At 37.6% G+C, this 21,848-nt stretch overlaps 1 protein-coding gene across 3 annotated transcripts in view; it reads right to left on the bottom strand.

Moving 5' to 3' along the window:
• LOC5570796 (solute carrier family 35 member F5) overlaps positions 1 to 21,848 on the bottom strand; it is a 56,006-nt gene that overhangs the window by 18,157 nt on the left and 16,001 nt on the right. Inside the window, exons 1-4 of one of the 3 annotated variants that reach the window (XM_021842899.1) lie at positions 18,037 to 18,061; positions 9,510 to 10,078; positions 9,315 to 9,452; positions 9,191 to 9,247 (exon numbers count right to left, since the gene is read on the bottom strand). In XM_021842899.1, the coding sequence (XP_021698591.1) occupies positions 9,191 to 9,247; positions 9,315 to 9,452; positions 9,510 to 9,599 (285 nt within the window). In that variant the 5' untranslated portion in view covers positions 9,600 to 10,078; positions 18,037 to 18,061. Of the gene's footprint in view, positions 1 to 9,190; positions 9,248 to 9,314; positions 9,453 to 9,509; positions 10,079 to 17,792; positions 18,010 to 18,036; positions 18,062 to 21,848 lie in introns of those variants that run through there. The other 2 variants (XM_021842898.1, XM_001653235.2) reach the window with 2 other exon arrangements.

Genomic DNA, 21,848 nt, shown 5'->3' on the forward strand with positions numbered 1-21,848 from the left:
GGATTGTATGCCATCCCGCTACCTCTCGAGGCCGAGACGCTTTCCAGTGAACTACTGAAAAATTTCTCGGATAACTTTGCAGAGGTTCAGCTACCAGCATTAGAAGAGTTGTCGTTGCCTGACGAACCGTTCATCGGTTCATCAGAAGTCGACCAGTTCTTCGCTTGTGTAAAAACGCCAAGCTTCAGTCGTCTTACGAATGACTTGCAAGACAGTCAAATAGAAGGTCGACCTATAACGAACTTGGATGTGAATTTTTTCAGCAAATTGCCTCTGCTAGTCCCAGATCCAGGGCCACTTTCGCCAATTCGTACAGCAACGCCGGAGACTTGTATCCAGCCATTGTCACCTTGTTCCGCTGAGAGAGCAGGACACAATTCATCAACAACTTCGATGGAAGCCGACCAACCAATCGGTAAATTTGAATCTTCATTCGCGAAGATTTCCACATAATCTCCATTACTTTTTTGTATGAATATTTTAGACAACTGATGTAAAGAAATGCTCGTTGCTTCAAAGACGTTGCAGCAAGCTCGTATCAAGTTGACACGGTCGAAAATACGAATAATAGAGATTCCAGGAAAGCCTACGGGAGTGCACGGTATGGAGCATTCGGATTGCTGTTGTGAAGCTCGTGAAAAGTGTGCTGAATTCAATCAGAGAACATTGGGTGCTTAAAATAATATTCTCAAACGCGAGGTTCAAGGTGAAGAAACTGCAGAAATGATGATGCGGGAAACATACAATCACGGAGAAAAAACACCTTAGTTTGAAACAACCAAAATTTTGGTTTCATTTCAAACTAACAATCTTGTTGTATTTAATCCAAAATTTGCTGTTCCAAACGCATTGCTTTGTTTGAAACTAAATTGTTTTATAGGCTGTTTCAATATAGAATCTTTGTTTTTTTTTTTAAACGAGGAACATTAGGTGTATGGTTTGTAATTTCAAAACTTCTCGACTAGAATCTAACCAACGTATCACTCCTCACAAATGTTATAAGAATTACACCGGATCATCTGAAGGAATTATATTGTAAATTCAGCCAATTGTTTGAAAATGCAATTCGCCGAAGTTGTATTTTTCTCGGAATCCATGCAAGATACCCTGGTTCGGAAGTAGGACGCATTCGAGCGCATCCAGATGCGAATCAAATGCACCACTTCCGAAGTTAGGTATCTTGCATAGGTTCTGAGAACAACTCAGCTTCGGTGAGGAATTATTTCTATCTTTTTACCACGCCGACAATATGCGAAAGACATCAAAATCACCACTGGTATAACAGATGGCGCCTCGACCAGTTTCAAAATTGAAGAATAATTGTGAATATGGCCACGAAATTCAACACCAATTATGTTGCAACCATATCATCGAAAATGCAGGCAAAAAAAGATGAGAAAAGTATGAATTATATTGATTATTATAATATGGTAAGGTAGTTCATAGACAAATAGACGTAAAACTCGAAACTCAAACATTATATGCCTTAAACATTATGTGCCTCAAGGGAGCAACATCGGCTCATTGTTGTTCCTCTTGTACATCAATGATCTTTGTAGACTCCCATTGAAAGGTGTTCCACGCCTATTTGCTGATGATACAGCTCTCTTCTACCCACGTTTTGATGTGCATATGGTTTTAAAAGATATCAATGATGACTTGAACATTTTATCAAAATTACTTAGCTTCAAATCTTCTGTCCCTAAATATATCAAAAACTAAATATATGATTTTTCAGTCACCCAGAAAGCGGATTCAAGCTCACAACGTAGTTATGCTCAACTCTTGCTGCATTGAAGAGGTCAAATCATTCAAGTATTTGGGAATAATTTTAGATGCCACTTTGAATTGGTCTGAGCATATAGAATATATCGAAAAGAAAACATCTTCACTGTGTGGTGTTTTACGGAAAGTAAGCTATTTTGTACCCCGCAGTATTTTACAAAAATTCTACTTTGCGCATATCCATTCAGCCTTCAACTATTTAATAGTTGTAAATAACGTCTGAAAAAGCTTCAAACCATACAAAATAAGTGCCTTAAAACTATACTTAAAAAACCATTCTTATTTCCTTCAATTCAGCTTTATTCTGATTGCCCTCACAATATCTTACCAATCAATTGTCTTTATGATTTACAAACGGTAATATTTTTACACGACATGCTTCATAGGGTTAATTTTCATCACAATGTTCAATTGCCAGTAGTTCCTCACGCTTACCCAACTAGGCGCCCAAATAATTTACTTCAAATTCGAGCTAACACAACATTTGGCCAAAAAAGAATATCGATCATCGGTCCAACCAAGTACAATCAACTACCGGATGAAATTAAACAGATTTCCAATCGTGGTATTTTCAAAATAAAATTGAAACAACATTATAAACTGCATCTTTTTGATATCCTTCATTAATCTTACATATATATATATTTATTTTGTTATTTTATTTTGCACCTACTATCAGTAACACGTAATATTTATATTCATTTGTATAATTTAGTTTTTAGATGGCTCCCTTAAAAGGAATATTTTGTTCCACTGGGATGTCATGCCCTTCACATTCGAATGTTATTATTAATTTTATTCAATATATTTTTCCTAATTTTTTTTTTCGTTTTTTCTTGTTGTATCTCAGCTCCGTATTAAGTTTGAAAAAAAAAACCTCGAAACTATTTGCGTTTGAAAAAATAGTTGAGAAAATATTATCGATCAATTCTAAACGTACTGTTTTTTGCGATGGTGGTAAACATGGAACGCGATCAAAAATGTTCAATTAGTCTATGTTAGGTTTGTTTGTCTGTGTTGGGGCTGGACATAAGTTGTGATTTCCTTCGTGTCATGTGTCAGCTTATGTCCATTGTGTTATTGTGCCTTGGAAAAAAGTTTCTGTGTTTGCTACGAGAATTACCAGAATATTGACCATTAGTGTGGGACAAAATTTGAATTCACGCTCCAGTCCACTTTTTGGATTGCATTTAGGTCCCATAACAACTGAGTAAAATTTCAGCTCGATCGGTGAAACTATATTTTAGCGCCAGCCGTTCAAAGTTTGTATGGGATTTACTATGGGAAAACTTACATTTGCAAAGAAAAATCGCCAGAGGTCGCCCATTGACCTCTATAAAAATTCTGAACACAGACCTTGCTAGGTATTTTTCCGTTGAAGAATATTGCCGAAGACCGCGAAGCAATCCGACACTTGTGAAAAAACTTATTCAATCAAAACCTATTACATTAGCAAGGCGACGTTGATTAACACGTAAAGGAATAACAATAATAACAAAATTGAGCAAAATTTGCGAATAGTGTTTGTTTATTAACTTTTTTCACAAGCATCGGATTGCTTTGCGGTCTTCGACAATGTTGTTCAACGTAGAAATACCTATCTGAGATCTAAGTTCAGAATTTTTAAAGAGGTTAATGGGCGACCTCTGGCGATTTTTCTTTGCTAAAGTATATTTTTCCATAGTAAATCCCATACAATTTCACTGTTCGACAAAAAAAAGTCGATCTGAATGCACAGAGACCGGACAACCCGGGCTTGAAAGTATAAAAATAAACAAAAATAATGGCGTTTTCAGAATGTTCGTGTCTGCCCCAGGTCATTTTTAAAATATGCTTGAACTTTTTGCATTTTTTATTTAAAAATCTAATCTAATCAATAAACCGACACAGTGTTTTATATTCAGGACAGCGAAATTCATGTGCCATATAATGTTTAAAACGTTAAGTCCAATATGAAGAATTGTAATAAGATTTGCAGGAAGCCCTCCCCCTTTTTTTGCACCCTCCCCATTTTTAAAGTATCGCAAATGATGGAATATTTGATATACAGGGGGTTGTCAAAATAACTGGGACAGGCAAAAATTGGGCCAACTTTGGAATGCTATAACTTTGACAAAAATGACCGATTTCAATTCTTTAAGAAGTAATGGACGGGTCAACTAATCTAGTTTTGAGGTGAATCCACGGAGATGAACTATGACCACCGGATACCGGTGATAATCCGGATTTCCGGAAGCATGTCTTATGCAGTAAAATGATGACATGTTTTTAGTAAAGGTCTCGGCTAAAAATTCAAAATTTTACTACACATGGAGATAGAAGATCAAATTCTGAAGCGATTGGTGCGCCAAGTATTAAGATCGATCCAGAAAACGGCTGGCGCGTAAATATAGTTTCACCGATCGAGCTGAAATTTTGCAAAGTTGTTATGGGACCTAAATGCAATCCAAAAAGTGGACTAAAGTTAGAATCTAAATTTGGCTATTGACCATATCAATAGCCAAATTCGATGAGCATTGTGACATCAGATCTGAACTGACTAATTAACTACGGCTTCAAGGAAAACAACAGAACCTATTAGGGAAGTGTTGGTAGACCTTGATGTGGAAAACATGAATTCAATCTACATATTATTCAAAGGATTGACTGATGTCCGAGTTCGATTGTCATTCGTCTTCCTCTTGCATTATATGAAAGATATGAAACTCTAGAATGGATCCCTGGTCATTTTTCGTAGGTATGGCCATTCTGGGCACAAGGGCACCTGGAACCTGTTTTTTTTTTCTAGGCACATATCATATTTGAAAGTTGGACATCGCCCTGATGATGGGCAACATCAAGCCCGAAACCGATCGTTAAAAACGGTAATTTATATGTCCTTTCAACGTTTGTAAGAACCATAAGTGTTGTGTCCTTTTGATTCCCAAGGAATTTATCCAGGGATCGTTTTGGGCCTCCAAAAATACTCTTAAGATTCTTCCATGTGTTCCGCTTGTAATTCCTCCAGAGATTCCTCTGAAAATATTCCACAGATTTCTCTACGGATTCACATTGGCAGATCTCTACAAGTATTCTTGCAGAGATACCTTCAAGGCTTTTTCCAGGAGTTACACTAGGGAAACCTCTTCAAAGTGTTCCGCTTGTAAATCCTTCAGATATTAAGGGATGGTACACAAATTATGTCACGCTAAATTTCAACATTTTCGACCCCCTCCCCAACCCTCTGTCACACTTTTTGTATGAGTCCTCCGAAAATTTTGTAAGGCATGACCCATAATCTATGGATTCATGCAGGAATTTCATCAGAAATTATCGGGGATTACATAACAAAAATCTCTAAAAAAAAATGCCACCAGTTAAATCTCCACAAAAATTCGTTTTGGAAAATCTCCTCATGGATTCTTCTAAAGATATCTCCTGAGATTTCTCCAGAAATTTTCCCATGGATTCCTCCAAGGATTATTCCAGTGATTTCCCCAGAAAAATCTCTTCAGGAGTTTTTCCAGGGTTTTCAACAGCAAAATTTCCACAGTGATTCTTCCTGGGATACCCTCAAGGATACCCCACGGATTGCAACAGAGATTCCTCCAGGAGTTCTTCAGTAATTATCTTAGATAATCCTTCAAAGATTCTTACAGGAGTTTCTCCAGTGACTCTTCCAAGGATTTCTCTAGGTTTCCTGCAAAGATTTCTCCAGTTGTTGTCTTCAAGAATTTCTATAACGATTGCACTAGAAAAATCTCTACATTGATTCCTTCAGAAATTGTTGCAGGGATGAACTGGTAGAGAATCGACTATATATTTTGATTAAATATGCTTTTCGTTTACGCAGTCTTTACTATAAAAAAATGCGTCAAAAAAAATAAAAACTGCTTAGCTGAAAAGCATATTTGCTGTTCCAGGTACAGTCAACTCTCCATAACTCGATATTCAAGGGCCCATCGACTTATAGAATTATCGAGTTATAAAATATACCGACAGAAAAAATCACTAAATCGTAGGAAAAAATTTCGGTTTTTCCAATACATATATGATCACTTCTGTAAGAAAGCAACATTATTTAGTTGATGATATTTTTCAATCTATTTATTGAAAGCTTTTCTCGAAATGTTCAAACGTAACATTTACGGACAATGTATTTTTTTTATTGTCATGGTTTTAAACTTTTATTACAACTAGACCTCCGAAAAAGAATTAGGCTAAGTTTCACCAAAAAGATATTGAGTTATGGAGAGAAATTCACTTCTCATGTGACATCGAGCAATGGAGATGTCGAGTTATAGAAATATCGACTTATGGAGAGCACAATGCATGGAAATTTGAAGGGATCGAAAAATCTATCGAGTTATAGAGTATATCGAGTTATAGAATATCGAGTTGTGGAGAGTGATTCTACCCCATCATTCCGAATGCCATTATCCCGAATGCCATCTCCCCGAATGCACTATTATCCCGAATTCCATCACCACAAGTGCTATTTCCCCGAATGTACTATTACTTTGAATGACATTGCTTCGTAATTTCGGAATTCGGGATAATGTATTACGGTGTAGAGGGTCATTCGGGGATATGGAATTCGGGGTGATGTCATTCGGAGAAATTAAATTCGGGGTAATGGGGTAGAATCGTGGAGAGTCCACTGTATTTCACCAGGAATTGCTCCAAAAAAATAGGTCGAACTACGTTGGGCCGAAGTACGCTAGTCCGTAGTTTGTCAGGCCGAATGGGTTATTTTCAAAATTTCACAGGAGCATGATTTTTTTTTCTTTTTTTTTTATTGCAGGCTATTCTTTCTTTGATTTTAACTCTTTTGGCGTAATTATCCATTTAGCTTAATGACCTAGCACCGTTCAATCCAACAAAACTAGCACATGCAATTCGGTACCGACGCCCAGCACGGTACAATTTGGAACGACTCAAGCTACCCGAAGTCGCAACTGATTACGCGCAAAGCCTTGAAGCAGCGTTGCCGGAAGAAGGAGAGCTCACCGAAGCCCCTCTTGAGGACTGCTGTAGTAATCTCAAAGCAGCCATTAACAACGCAGCGGAAGGTGCCACGGCAAGGAAATCGACGGCAAGGTTGGTTCGACGAGAAATGTCAGACGGTTTTGGACGAGAAGAATGCAGCGCGGGCGATGATGCTGCAGAAAGGCACCCGTCAAAACGTGGAACGGTGCAAACAGAAGCGAAGACAGCAAACCTATCTATTCAGGGATAAAAAGCGCCACCTGGAGTGTGAAGAGATGAAGCAGCTGTATCGGTCTCAAGTAACATGTAAGTTCTACAAGAAACTCAATGCATCCCGCAAAGGATTTATGTCGCAGCCGAAATGTGCCGGGATAAGGATGGAGGTACTTGACGAACGAACGTGAGGTGATTGAAAGGTGGAAGCAGCACTACGATAAACACCTAAACGGCGCAGAGGAGGAAGAACAAGACAGCGGATGAGAGAGACGTGCCAACTCCCACAATACGTGAAGTTAAGGATGCTATCAAACAGCTCAAGAACAAAAAAGCAGCTGGAAAGGGTGGTATTGGAGCGGAACTTATTAAAATGGGCCCGGACAGGTTGGCCACTTGTCTGAACCGATTGATAGCCAGGACAGCTACCGGAGGAGTGGAAGGAGGGAATATACCCAATATACAAAAAGGGTGACAAATTAGAGTGTGAGAACTATCGAGCGATCACCATTCTTAACGCAGCCTATAAAGTGCTTTCCCAGATCATCTTCCGCCGTCTATCGCCACTGGCACACAGATTTGTGGGAAGTTATCAAGCCGGTTTTGTAGACGGGCGATCGACGACAAACCAAATCTTTATGTTGCGGCAGATCCTCCAAAAGTGTCGGGAATATCAAGTCCCTACGCACCACCTATTCATCGATTTCAAAGCGGCCTATGATACCATCGATCGCGAAGAGCTATGGAAGATTATGGACGAGAATGATTTTCCCGGGAAACTGACTAGACTGATCAAAGCAACGAGTGCAGAGTGCTATGTGAAGATATCAGGTGCATTATCGGACCTGTTTGAAACACGCAAAAGACTTCGACAAGCCAATGGTCTTTTCTGCCTCCTGTTCAATATTGCGCTAGAAGGTGTTATGAAATGGGCGGGCTTCAACATGCGGGGCATGATCTTCAATAAATCCAGCCAGTTCATCTGCTTTGCTGACCGATGTGTACATTGTCGAAAGAACGTTCCAGGTGGTTTCTGAACAGTATACCAGGCTGAAACGTGAAGCAGATCGGGTTGGACTGAAGGTAAATACAGCAGCAGAGAAATTCGAAGACGTATCATTGCCGGAAGTCGTGCTTACTATTAACTCCACAAGACCTTGCGGTCTGGTAAACTTCACTTCCGTACTAAGTGTACGATGTACAAGACGCTGATAAGACCGGTAGTCCTCTACGGGCATGAGACGTGGACAATGCTCGAAAGGAACCTGCAAGCGCTAGGAGTTTTTGAACGACGTGTGCTTAGGACGATCTTCGGCGGAGTATGTGAGAACGGCGTATGGAGGAGAAGAATGAACAACGAGCATGCGCAACTCTACGGTGAACCCAGTATCCAGAAAGTCGCCAAAGCTGGAAGGGTACGATGGGCGGGACACGTTGTGAGAATGCCGGACAACAATCCCGCAAAAATGTCACCTCAAATCCGGCTGGTACAAGACGAAGGGGAGCGCAACGAGCTAGGTGGTGTGACCAAGTGGAGCAGGATCTTGGAAGTGTGGGGCGATCGAAAAACTGGAGGTTAGCAGCCATGAAGCGAGTTAGCTGGCATAACATTGTGGCGCAGGTCATGTCTTGAAGGACGTAGAGCCAGCAAAACGAAAAACAAAGCTGTTATAGTATAAGTGATTTTTTTGATTATATGCGGCATGCTGCTATGGGCTAGTCATTTAATATGGATGTAAGTAGAAAGTACGCTCATTTCGAGAGACCTTAGCATTCATTTGTCTTCGAGATGGGTCAAATTGATCTATTAGCGGTACACACTAATCAATTTTAGTATGACGCCAATGTTTTTCCATGAACATATTTACGAAAAAAGGACATATATGATGCAGAGCTGCTTGGGCACTTACATGATTCACTTTGGCACGGGGGATTTTTCTCGGACGAATTGTTTAAAACTTTGTAATACGCAACTTTTATATACGACACATATTGTAGCCAAACATGAGCTCAGTAGCTTTCAAAAAACCCCACTGTCGAAGTGGATCAAAAGTGCCAAGAATAGGATCAGGCTCCCTATACAAAACTCGAATTTATCCAACTTTTCGCCGATGAAAGATTTTCTAATATGCAATGCACTTTTCTTGACAATCGAGAATCGGAGGTTCATGCAAGTCCTACAATATGTTTCGGCACGCCAGTGAGATTTTCCAAAAAGTCTTACCAAACTTGAAGCCCCATTGCCGTAGAATCCATCGTCTTCCTCAGTCGCTTCCATGAGCTGATAATGACAAGTCGAAACATCTTATTAGCACATCTCATAAACAAAACCCAAAAGCCAATCTTACCGCATAGTTTCCATTTCGGTTGCAACTCTCCTTCCACGGAGCAATGAGTCCCAGGAATACCAGGTAGATTGTGAACATTGATGACTTAAAGTAGGTGCAGAAGAATGGCTTGTCGTAATTTTCCTCATCGTAAAGAAACTGCAATCAAAGTTGGTTAAAGAAAGTCTCTTTCATACTTGTAATATAGATACCAACCTTGGTCAGTTCGCTCGAGGACACCCAGATGACATCGACTAGCACTAGCAATACTATCCCGAGCAGCAGTTTTTGTGCTTTATTTAACATTTCACTGTTTGCCAGCTTCACTTCGAATAGCACGTGAGTTCGATTCCCGTGGTATTATTAGCTGCAATGATTAGATCCAGCAAATTGGTGGTGCCTATCGCGTTTCAGTGTCCCAAATATGTCGTCCAGAGATAAAATTGATGTCCGTTATCGCAACAATTACGAACGAGCCTCTCCTTGTGTGATGTCTTAGTTTTCCCTGGCGGAATTTACGTTTTGTTTTTATTTCTTTTCGATGCGCTTTTTAGTAACAACTGATTGCGTTTTATTCGGATCGTATTTTCACTCAGCGATTGGTATTGCACTAAACTCATCGCCACCATCATTTCTATTATCGGCATAACTTGTCATGGAGTAAGTCAGCCGACAGCCGTTGGACACTGTTACATTGCAGATCCGAAAGTGTGGTTCTAGACAAATCGGGGTTGCTTGAGATTTGTGTGGATCTCCGGGTCACATGGTAAAATTATTCGAATTATCTGGAAGTAGATGAAAGAAAAGCTTACGTTGCTGATCTAGTGTAAACATTGTGGGCACCGTATTCCAACATTGACAATAATGTGAACAAAGCATCTGTTAAACGAACAGATATAAATAGATGCTTCATAAAGGTATAGCTGTAAGTAAGCACTGCTCACTAAGCAGCCAAAGGTAAATATATTAAGAGACGATCGAAGATTGTCTGTTGCCGTTGAAAGTCATGTGGGAGGATGCAAATTATGATAGTCACTCATAGCGTCATAGCTTTATCTTTCAATTCAATTTAATTCGAACACTGCGTTTTTATCTTGTTAGAATGTGATTGATGAGATGCTTATCGCATCACTTGATTTTGTTATCGTTTCTGGTTAGAGTATAGTTTCTCAACCTGCGGGCGAAAACCCCTCGGAAAAAGCAAAAAAGGCAAAATAAATCTTTTCAGGTTGGATAACGTCTTACATGGCAATATAGGGGTGTAAACTGCCGTGAATCGCAAGTCAGTCCCATCTGCATTTTCGTCAAAATTGAGTTGAGCTCAGTTTTCAACATATCTTTCATTGCTCTTTCTGCTGTACTAATGAGATAATATGATTTGTTCCGAAAAATTAAGAAAAAACAGCAAGTCAAATTGTCCCATAATGAAAAGTAATCGCATATCAGTCTCACTACAGCTTTCCGCACCGTGTAACACAAAAACGAACCGTATTTTGGTCATCTTTATATTTTTCTTGGAAAGATATCGTAGTAAAAAGCAAATTGTGAAAGTTTCATTAGGATTTGAACATGCTTCAATCTTCTGGAATTTTTTAAACATTCATATGGAAAACGAGTTTTAAAACTTCACCGCCCATTTTCTCAATGCCTACTTTTTTACAGATGGGACTGGCTTGCGATTCACGGCAGTAAAATGGAAACCAAAAATTGAGATGCATAATGAATATATGTAAGATTGTAAACACTAATGAGTCCGTCTTGTATCAGTATTGTTTAGTACCGTAAAACGGGGTATCTTTGATAATGCGGGTAACTTTGATAGTGCGTAACTCACCACATGCTAAACGAAATACCATAACTTCTGTTAATCAGTTAAGCAAAACGAATGCAAAACTAAAGAATATTAGTATGACACTTCATGTAAAAGCGGTTTTCATTTGAATCAAGAACATTTGAGGCTTTTTATACGAATATTGAAAATTGACACAATTTTAGCAATTTTGAAACGCTTACAAACAATCTGTTCTACGATCACTATTTGATATAGTTTTGAATAGTTGGCCACTTATCTTTGACAGCCTAGTTATCATAGAACTTGAATACGGTCTGTAATCTCTTAGTGAAAAGCATTTTCACAAATTGGGACCATTTTTGTAATCTAAGTCAGAAATTTCCATATAACGTTAAACGCCTAGAGGTATGCAATGCCCTACAAATGTCCGTTATTCATTCCATTTTGTTTGAATTATGCTCCATTATCAAAGTTACCCCAAAAAAGAAAACCAACTTTCGATTATATGAAAAATTATAAATCCATTCAAAATAAATCTTATGGCAATCTATCGACTGCAATCGATAGCAAGGATGCCAGTACTTGTTTTAAAAATATAAATTATAATTATTGGAAACAGCATGCATAAATATTCAAGTTTTCTTCGAAAAAACTATCAAAGTTACCCCGTTTTACGGTACATCCATCATTTCTCAAAATTTACTTTCGCAGCCTATTAACGCCTCTCTTAGCCGAGCGAGTTGACGAGACGTGGAGGAGTTGCGAAAACAAACGACTTTTTAGCATCAATTGTTTCAAAATGTAAGGGAAGACGGGCTAATATGCATCTCCTAATAGGGTTTACAGGGAAGTCGCATGAATAAGCTGGCAATCAGTAAAAACAGTCATCGGATTGAGGCAATCATATAAATAAATAAAATAAAACAATACAATAAATGTTGGAAAATTAATGTTTTTAAATTTTACAATGAATCCTTTGTACCAAACACTGTTAATCCTTTTTTTGTGCCTAGAAGAGCAAGACCAGTAGAATAGTATTCAGATTTGTTGAAACGGGTTACACGTAAAAGTTGATGAGTGGTTGATGTGGACCATCATTCTGTTCAAAATGACCTTTTCAAAAAGTTTAGTGATCGAGGAAAGTAAGCTGACTGGACGATAGCTGAAAGCTTTTGCAAGATTTTTGTCCGGTTTTATATTGGTACAACCTTGGCATTTTTCCATTTGTCAGGAAAATATGCAAACTGAAATCATTTGCTACATACATTGCTAGTTTCTTGATGAGAACATAGAAAATTCCATCATCGCCACGAACTTTCATATTTTTGATTTTTTAAATAATAGTTCTCACTTCTTCCAAATCAGTCTTCCAGCAATTTTCAAAAACGTTCTCTTGAATGAGAATGCTTTCGAAGACCTGTGAAACTTGATTTTCAATTGGACTAGTAAGTCCTAAATTAAAGTCATTCGCGTTTCAAATTTCATAGCAAGTTTTTGAGATTTTTTGCAATAAGTTTGTAATAATTCGTTTTCCCCTTTCACGGCCGGGACCAGTTTTTGAGGAGTTTCAAAATTTTTGATAATTCCCAAAAGAGCTAAGAGCTAGGTTCCAATTGCGAGATTTTTGTTTCTTTATTGAGTAACCGTTTTTTAATTTCTTTTTGCAGGTCCTACCATATCATTTTTATAGCAGGAATCCGAGCGACAGACAAGAGAGACAGATCAAGAGTTTAACTCTCAAACCCCCAACATCTGACTTTTCATTAAAAAAGAACTATAAAAAATCATTATTTGACCAATTATAGACCGATTTTGATTTTTTTGACCTTCAACAAACCGCATACTCTTCAAGATTTATTATTTTCCAGAAGAAATGTGATTGGCTACTTGGTTCCGGAGTTATTCCGGGTTCAAATGGGGTTTATTCGTGTCGGAATTGATGGTTTACTCAGAATTATCAAGATAAGTGGTAAGAAAATTACTAATTGTATGCTTTCTATAAGTAAGAAGCTGCCAGAAGGTCGAATGACATTGTTTCTCATTGATTCTGACCATTTCGGATATCCGGTCACCTGGCACCGGTTCCTGAATGTACCCAAAGAGGACATTTTCTGAAACTTGAAAAATAGTACCGTGCGACGACTCAAAATTCATGATTTTTTATCCTGAGCATCATAGCTTTATGGCATTATAAGTATGAGGTTCTGGCCACTTCCGGATAATCCAAAATCGGTTCCTTCAGGGCATCAGAAGGACACTTTTGTAACCCTACACGCTCATATCGTGCGACGGTTCAAAATTCATGATTTTTATCCTGAACGTCAGAGATGTAATGCCATGAACCAATATGAGGTTCCTTATTATAACTGCTGATGATAGTATTGAAATTAGCTGCCAAACTTTTCCGTTTCCTTCAGACTACCAAGTTCCTTGCAACACTGTTGACCTCTTCCTTACAAAAACTGAGCATCCGCTTCTCACTAGTTTTGTTCGACGCGTATTGACCTTCAAATCTTAGTTCCTTGTCCATGCTACCACTGCACTATGGGCCAGGGACGCAATCTGGCGGGACAAAATTAATAACTCGATAACGAAGCGTTTCCGGTTGTTGGTGTCTTCGGCAAAGTTGTTTGTAACAACGAGGACCATCTACTGACATAAACGGATAGTTCGTAAATCGTCCGCATAGGTGGCGCCAGAATCTAACTTTTTACTGTGACGTTATAAACACTTGGCATGTTCGGCAAACTTGATCATATTAATAAAACAAACAACTCTCTCGAAGACGTCAAACCTCCACAGCCTACTGTTTTCGAGTTATTAGCAAAATTAGAGAAAATATGTGAAAAAACGATTTTTTTCACCGAGTTTGACATTTTTCCAAAGAATCATGTCATGTAATATTTTTTGCTGATAAATATATAACAAACACAAGCTCTGGTGGAAAATTTTCAAGAATACGGTGCATAAAAATTGAGAAATAATGAAAAACCTTGAAAAATAGAGCAATTTTTGAACCTTAATATCTCCAAAAGCGCAAAAAAACGCAAGCTCAAATTTTGAAGCAACATAGAACAATACTTGATGAAACCAATGTCAAAATTTCAGAGAGGTATATTTTGGTGTTTTTGAGATTTTTTAATATTTTTACAATTTTCTTTTCATTGCGCGATTAACATTTTCGTGGCAAATATTTAAGTGTATTTTAAAATTAGCGGAAAAATAAATTTTATTGTTTCATGAAATTATTATATCTGCTCACAGTAGCTGGCTTTAGATTTCATCTCGAATTCGTTGATACAGTTTTTCGGAAGCTCAAAATTTAAGCGAATTCGGTGATTAAACACATATTTAAGGTTAAACAACCTAACAGTTCTCAAAATCGAAGGATAATCTCGAAATTGACACCTTCGATCTATATTCTCTGCTTCGAAACATCCAAAGATCAACGCTCTTCCCGCTTTAAAACAATTCTACAAGCTCCGGCTCTGAAATTTTAGTATACAGAGATATCGACATGAATATGCTTTAAAATTTGATTTTCCTTATTGAAAGTAACACATTCACAAAATAAATTACTCACCTCGAACCATGATGATAACAATTAACTGACACATGATCAAGTTTTTCATGGCATACTATATCATTTGAATTATTGAAGAAAAGCAAAGATGTACCCAGTTTTAATCTACACTTTCATCTACATTACTCGATATCAACTCAAGGAACTGCTCCTAAACTGAATTTCATGGCTACTATGATGGCTTTTTTAAATAGTTTTCTGAATGTTTTTGTTCCACGACTCGTTATTTCTAAAAGTCGATCGTCCCTTCAGATTGACTCATGGAAATTTAACTGTATTGGAGTAATATGATCATTGTAAAAAATTGAAATATCTCAAAAACACCAAAATACACCTCTCTGGAATTTTGACATCCGTTTTATCAAGTATTGTTCTATGTTGCTTCAAAATTTGAGCTTGCGATTTTCTGCGCTTTTGGAGATATTAAGGTTCAAAAATTGCTCTATTTGTCAAGATTTTTCATAATTTCTTAATTTTTATGCGTCGTATTATTAATTTTTTTCCACCAGTGCTTGCGTTTGTTATATATTTATCAGCAAAAAATATTACATGACATGATTCTTTGGAAAAATGTCAAATTCGGTGAAAAAAATCGTTTTTTCACTTATTTCCTTTAATTTTGCCAATAACTCGAAAACAGTAGGCTGTGGAATTTTGACGTATTCGAGAGAGTTGTTTATTTTATTAAATTAACAACTTTGCCGAACATTCCAAGTCTCTAGAACGTCACACTAAAAAGTTAGATTGTAGTGCCACCTATGCGGACGATTTACGAACTATCCGTTTATGTCAGTAGATGGTCCTAGTTGTTACAAAAAACTTTGCCGAAGACACCAAATACCGGAAACGCTTCGTTACCGAGTTATTAATTTTGTCCCGCCAGATTGCGTCCCTGGCCCATAGTGCACTGGTCACTCTCCAAACTAGCCTTAGCATTTCGTTAAGATTTGATGAGTAGCCATTTCAAGTATCTGGACAGAATCTTTATTTAATTTTATGGCGTGATGTTTTTGGATAAACAATACATATTTCATGCTATACACCCCTATAGATTGTCATTGACATTGGTTCATGAAATTATAACTGTGGTGTTCAGGTAAGAAAATAAAATCATGACTGACAGCCGTCTCACGATGTGAGTGAGCAGGATTACGGAAATGTCCCTCTTAAGCCCTGTAGGAACCGATTCCGGGATATCCGGATGTGGCCAGAACCTCATTTTGGTTCATGGCATTATATCTATGATGTTCGCCATAAAAAAAAATCATTAATTTTGAACCGTCGCACGATATTAATGAGTAGGATTACAGAAGTGTCCCATTGAGGCCCTATTGGAACTGATTCCGGGATACCCGGATATGGCAAGAACCTCATATTGATTCTTGGCATTAAATGGATGAAAAATCATGAGTTTTGAGCCGTCGCATGGTACTTTTCTTTAAGTTTTAAGAAAATGTCCTTTTGAGTACATTCATAAACCGGATATCTGAAATGCCAAGAATCAACGTGAAACAAGGTCATTCGAACTTCTAGCAGCATTCTTCTTATACAAAATACACAATGAATAATTTTCTTACCGCTAATCTTGAAAACTTGGAACGAATATACCCCATTTTAATCCGGAATAACTCCGGAACCAAGTAAACCAATCACATTTCTTCTGGAACATACAAAATCTTGAAGAGAATGCGGTTTGTTTGAGATTGAAAGATCCATAATCGGTCTATAATTGGTCAAGTTATGATTTTTTAAATTTCAATTTTAATAAAAAGTCAGATGTTGGGGTTTTGAGAAATAAAAATTGTATAAGATTATATTTGGAATGGCGAACGAATTCCTGAAAACTTCACATAGGAAATGGTGGATGAAATACATCTTACGATTTCTCCATCAATTTCTTCATTATTTATTTGCCAGAAATGTCTCTTGAACTTATCGACATGGATCCAAAGCTCCATGGTATTATGGCTATGATGTTTAAGATAAAAAATCATGTATTTTGAGCCATCGCGACGATTCTTAGACAAGCGATCGTTAACCGAAAAATGAGGATGCTTGGTTCTCTGCTCTTGAATATTTGAGGTTTGGCTTAGATTCTTCACCTTAAAGATCTCCTGCCTAAATCCTCCAAATTCGTAACACACAACTGACCACGATAGACGGCACTCTTTGCTTCCTCACTTAAATCAAAGAGCCAGGGCTACGGGCTTCTTCGATTTGGTGTTCGGTTTCAACATTAACCATTTCACCCTTAGAAAAAAACGCGCATTCTGGAGAAATGTCCTTTCTTCCTGTTTTGCTACGTTTAGTGACAGTTTCAAACCCCACTTTTTTGAAAGGAAGTTGTGAATTCAGAGATTCATCCGTCATTTTGTTTGTTGTTGCAACCATGTTTAGTGAATAAACGAAAGAAGACGAGACCTCTTAAGAGGTTTTTTTTTCCAAGGTCTAACGAAAAGTCGAAGACACGGGTCCAAACATGGATGGAGAAGGGATCAATAGGTTTGAAAAAGTAGTACAGGAACGTGCTGTCCTTGTAGCACAGAGAAATACTGTTTTACTTCTTTAGGTAGTTTCACAAACTTCCGGGAGCAGAAAGAATTTGTGTACGCACTGCACCAGAGTACGACGCGTAATTAATTAATAAGTCTTGATCAAGCAAAATCCCTACCTCTCAGACAACTACTCGATAAACCCTTTTTAATAATATCCCAATAGTATTGTAGTATTTGTTAGATAACAAATCGTATTATATTGAGCTAACTAAGCAGTGCCATAGACTCTGCAACAGTGGAGATGTAATGCCAAACAGAAGTCAGTATAGCCCATTCCCTATGACTAACTGTTGACTAGACGTTTAGAAAATAATTGTCGTTTCCCACTCTTATCAAGATGGTTTGAGCACTGCTAATAAAACATTCATGATTCATTGCTTTTACCCTGGTAAACACATAACTAGCTACAATGACTGTCATACGGTAGTTCATGACATTGACTGTAATAATCTATGTAACAGCATAGATCATCGGGATTGCGTCACGAAAGTCCCATCAATCCACGGTAATGATAATAAACTGCTAATATTTCTGTCAATTGGCTTCGGCCATGACTGATTCATGATTACCTTGCACTTGAACTGAGCTCTCATCCCCTAAGCGACGTTCGTCAATTAAATATTGTATGACCATAACAAATTCAATTACACATGACTCTCAGTTTCCGTTTTGTGCACATACTTTAGTGCTCATCTGATATGCCGTTCACACATCACTACATGCGACACTATACTTCAATAGGAAGCTTAGGTACTTGCTAAACACCGCTACACGTTTTCATTCTTGCACACTAAGAACGGCACTGAAACTTACATCGCACGCGAAAGTTGGACCATTGATTGTGGAACTTTTACGCACACTATCCATAGATACCTAACTAAGCTACCTGGCCGTCATAGCGCTCCGGGTTGATGTGAATTTCAAGCGAAATTGATTTATTGGTCTATTTTTGCCTCCTTTATTCACTCAACCAGTCCGGTAAAGTCTAGCGCCGCTGACATAGCGTCGAACATAGGCATTTGGTTTACCAGACTTCACTGCTGGTTGATATCTAAGGGGGATTGCGGTACAGAACAAACCAACGGGGTAGATTGCATTGATATGATTGTGTTGCAATGAAATAAACACTTTTAAAGTAACATACACACTCTTCAATGTTAGAATTGTTTCATCATTCATTTTTCCTTGACAATAAGTGTTTCACTCGGGTTAATCGAAAGCCTAAATTAGCGACACCAGCCGCCAATTACCTACAGAGCACTTTGCAACAATTCGAACAAGCTACTCGAGCTCATACCAATTATCAAAGCTCTATAGGAGTTCCAATATGGCATTAAAAGGCTCGTTCTGAAGTTTTTGATAAAACATTTTCAATGCTTTTTTAAATTCATAAGATTATACAATTTACATCATTGTGGGTGTCACGATTCGTGAAAACAGGAGTTCTGTAAATGATATAAGCAAGATGCAGTTATTACAGAAGATATCGGAAGTGAAAGCGACTATATTATGAAAATCTTCATAGGTATGCTCAATTCATAGAAATCAACGAATTACTACCAAGAACAGCTTTGAGCGTAACCCGTGGTTGAAAGTGTTTTTAACATTTAATAACTTTAAAAGTAAACAACTTGTAAGAGTTTGCACTTCATATTAAGCTTCAGGGGCCATGGTTTAAAGTAAGAAACGGCATTTTCGGTATTACCGAATATTGTTTACATTGTTTACAAGCTCTCAACTGTGGAAGTGCTCATAAGAACACTAAGCTGAGAAGCTGGCTCTATCCCAATCGGGACGTAACGCCAGAAAGAAGAAGAATTTGCAAATAAAAAACCTAGACATAGTCGTAAGGAATCATTGCATTTGGCCACCTAGATGACAGGTCCAGTGATTTGTTCATTAACCAGGCTTTTACGATATGAAAAAAATAATCTAGCTTAGGGAATATTGTCAACTATTCTTCTATTTCTAGGTGGCCAAAACCCTAAAATGATTATGCTCGACAAGTCTGAGCTGCTTTTTCAAAATAACAAGGTTTAATACCCAAATTTGCCAGTTTTGTAGATAAATAAAATAAACCTATTATGGACCGGTTCCACAGAGGTCGCAAAAATAACCGAAAAAAACCTGGTCCTAACCCACCGAAAAAAAGGGCCAAAGCTGGTCCCAGTATCTAATTTAGTTCTCCCATAACGCCCGTAGTCGAATCTTTGAAATCAAGTTGAGTTGGAGTCATATCTATACTACGGTAGACTCTTCACATCTCGATGTTCTACATCTCGATATCACTCCCAATGTCGATGATTTCTCCGGTCCCTTCATTCTGCATACATTCTCACTCTCTATACAAAACACAATGCACACCTGCACACTATGTGGGTAAAATGAACAGCTGTTTATAATAAAATGAACATTATACAAAAAACGTGAGTAAAACTAGTATTTTTTTTAAATTTCCATTGCATTCCCGAAAATATATCTATAGAGGATTGTAACTCATTCAAAAAAAAAGTGATCAGATTTGACATTATAGCACAACGATATTCACCTCACTGGAAACCCTTAAGACCTCAGAGCTAAAAATTACGTCATCTCTAATTTTCAAACGTGGTTTTCTCAAATCTTAGTTTTAGTTGATATTTTCTCTTCAATTGACCTCCGTATCAACCCGAACACTGTGATGTATGCTCTAAATCGTCCGTGCGTGATAAAAATTCATTGAATTTTTTATTTCTCGCTAAAAGGCACGGCATTTTACCACCACTTCCCCTACCTTGTACCTTTTAATTACGCCCAAATTGCTTATTCAGTCGATACGAGTAACTGACACTGAAGAAGGCTTCAAGTGGTATTTGAAATACGCGTATCTGTCAAAGATAAGCAATGAAAAGGTACATGCTACTCAAATTTACTTTTTTGTTTCTCTAAAAAGGGTTGAAAACACAGGGCTAAGGATCACTTATTTAAGCGATTCTGTTAAGCCTTTCGCGGTAAACAAAATAACAGCAGCGAAACAACAAACCGGTATCTATTGTAAGACGCCAAAGGCGAAAAGACTAAGAATACACTACGTTCCACTTAGCATTTGGCCGCTCAAAATAAGTATTTTGTGGCATTTTTATTAGGCTTCAAAGGAAAATACCAGAATATATCTGTAACCTTCTGGTTAAATTTTCTTACTTTTCGCTGAACTCCATTCTCAATTTATTATACGGTACTATTGTGTACCTTACATAGTGAAACAAAAATAAAAGTTTTGCGGGTCACAGGGATAAAATACTGAATTTTGGGTTGCTGAATCTGATGTCACTTGCAGAAATGTTACAATTCCAACGCATCACTATTTTGAGCTGCAGGTCGAAATAGTTGCATAATATACTGATCTCATCAATGCTCAAATGAGTTTTAAACACAGATTCATCAAACTTTTTCATGATGTAATCCACCAAGCATGCAGAATAGGACTTCAACTTCATTTAAGGATCATGCTTGATTTGAATTGCTCGATAAAATTTTAGTTTCATCATTTTTTTCAGCATGTCTGCAGTCCCCACACAACATTTTTTAGATTATATAAATAAGGCAAGATACAACACTTTCTAAAGCATAAAAAATACTCCTGAATATCGAAACTTTTTCAACAGCCAATATCTGAAAAACTAGTCGTGCTGTGATATGTTTTCTTTTTTTCGATACGTTCATGCTTCCAGTGAGCGATTTTCCCCTTGAATAAAGCACAACACTAGATCACGGACTAGCATGCAACGCCCAGTGGCACAGTCGAAAAACCTAGGTGTTGAAAAGTTTCCCGGACTAAAGCGGGAATCGAACCCTCACTTATACTAAATGCTTGCACTAATCGCACGACCACGAAGTACACATTTTTGAAAATGAGATTTATAGCGGTATTATGGTGTTTGAGTTGGGGCTTATTTTGTATCATGAATTTTGTATACGGATCGTATATCAGTTCGAATAGTAAGCCTAGCGAGCCTTATACGACTCTTACTTCCTGAAACTAACTAGATAGGAATGCCACTTTGGCAAGCCTCCTTCTTGTGGGTTTTATAGACAGTATAGGACAAGCTTCTTCAAACGCATCCATTATGTAAACGATGCAGAATCAACATCATCATCCAAGTCACTTAAAGTTTCAGTGAAGGAAGATTATCCATGAAATTTAATAATACTCAGTCCAGTATAAAGTTCCCAGTTTGCTAACCGAAGCTTACTAGAACATAAATTATATGAAATTTCGTATAGATGTTCAAATTAGATGTAGTGGTAGTCAGATAAAAAAAATGATTTACACATATTGTTTGTTATTTGCTGTCTCTTCATCTCTAGCAGATGCCCTGAAGGTTACGCGATTGTCTATATAAATAAATCCAAGATTTGTACCACACAATAAAAAAATAAGCATGATGATATCAAAAGTTCTACTCTTAGATTCGCACTTCTGTTTAATCTTGACAATATCAATGGAATAGCTCTTGAATTCAACGTTGCACGTTTTGAATAGAAATTTAAAAAAAAATAGAGTTAATAATAAATAAACGTTTTTGTCCGACTCAGACTTGTACCTTCAATCTTTGGACACCAACTCGCATCTGCTAGAAAGGTTT

This window comes from Aedes aegypti, chromosome 2, assembly GCF_002204515.2.
Source record: "Aedes aegypti strain LVP_AGWG chromosome 2, AaegL5.0 Primary Assembly, whole genome shotgun sequence".
In the NCBI taxonomy this organism is placed as follows: Eukaryota; Metazoa; Arthropoda; class Insecta; order Diptera; family Culicidae; genus Aedes; species Aedes aegypti.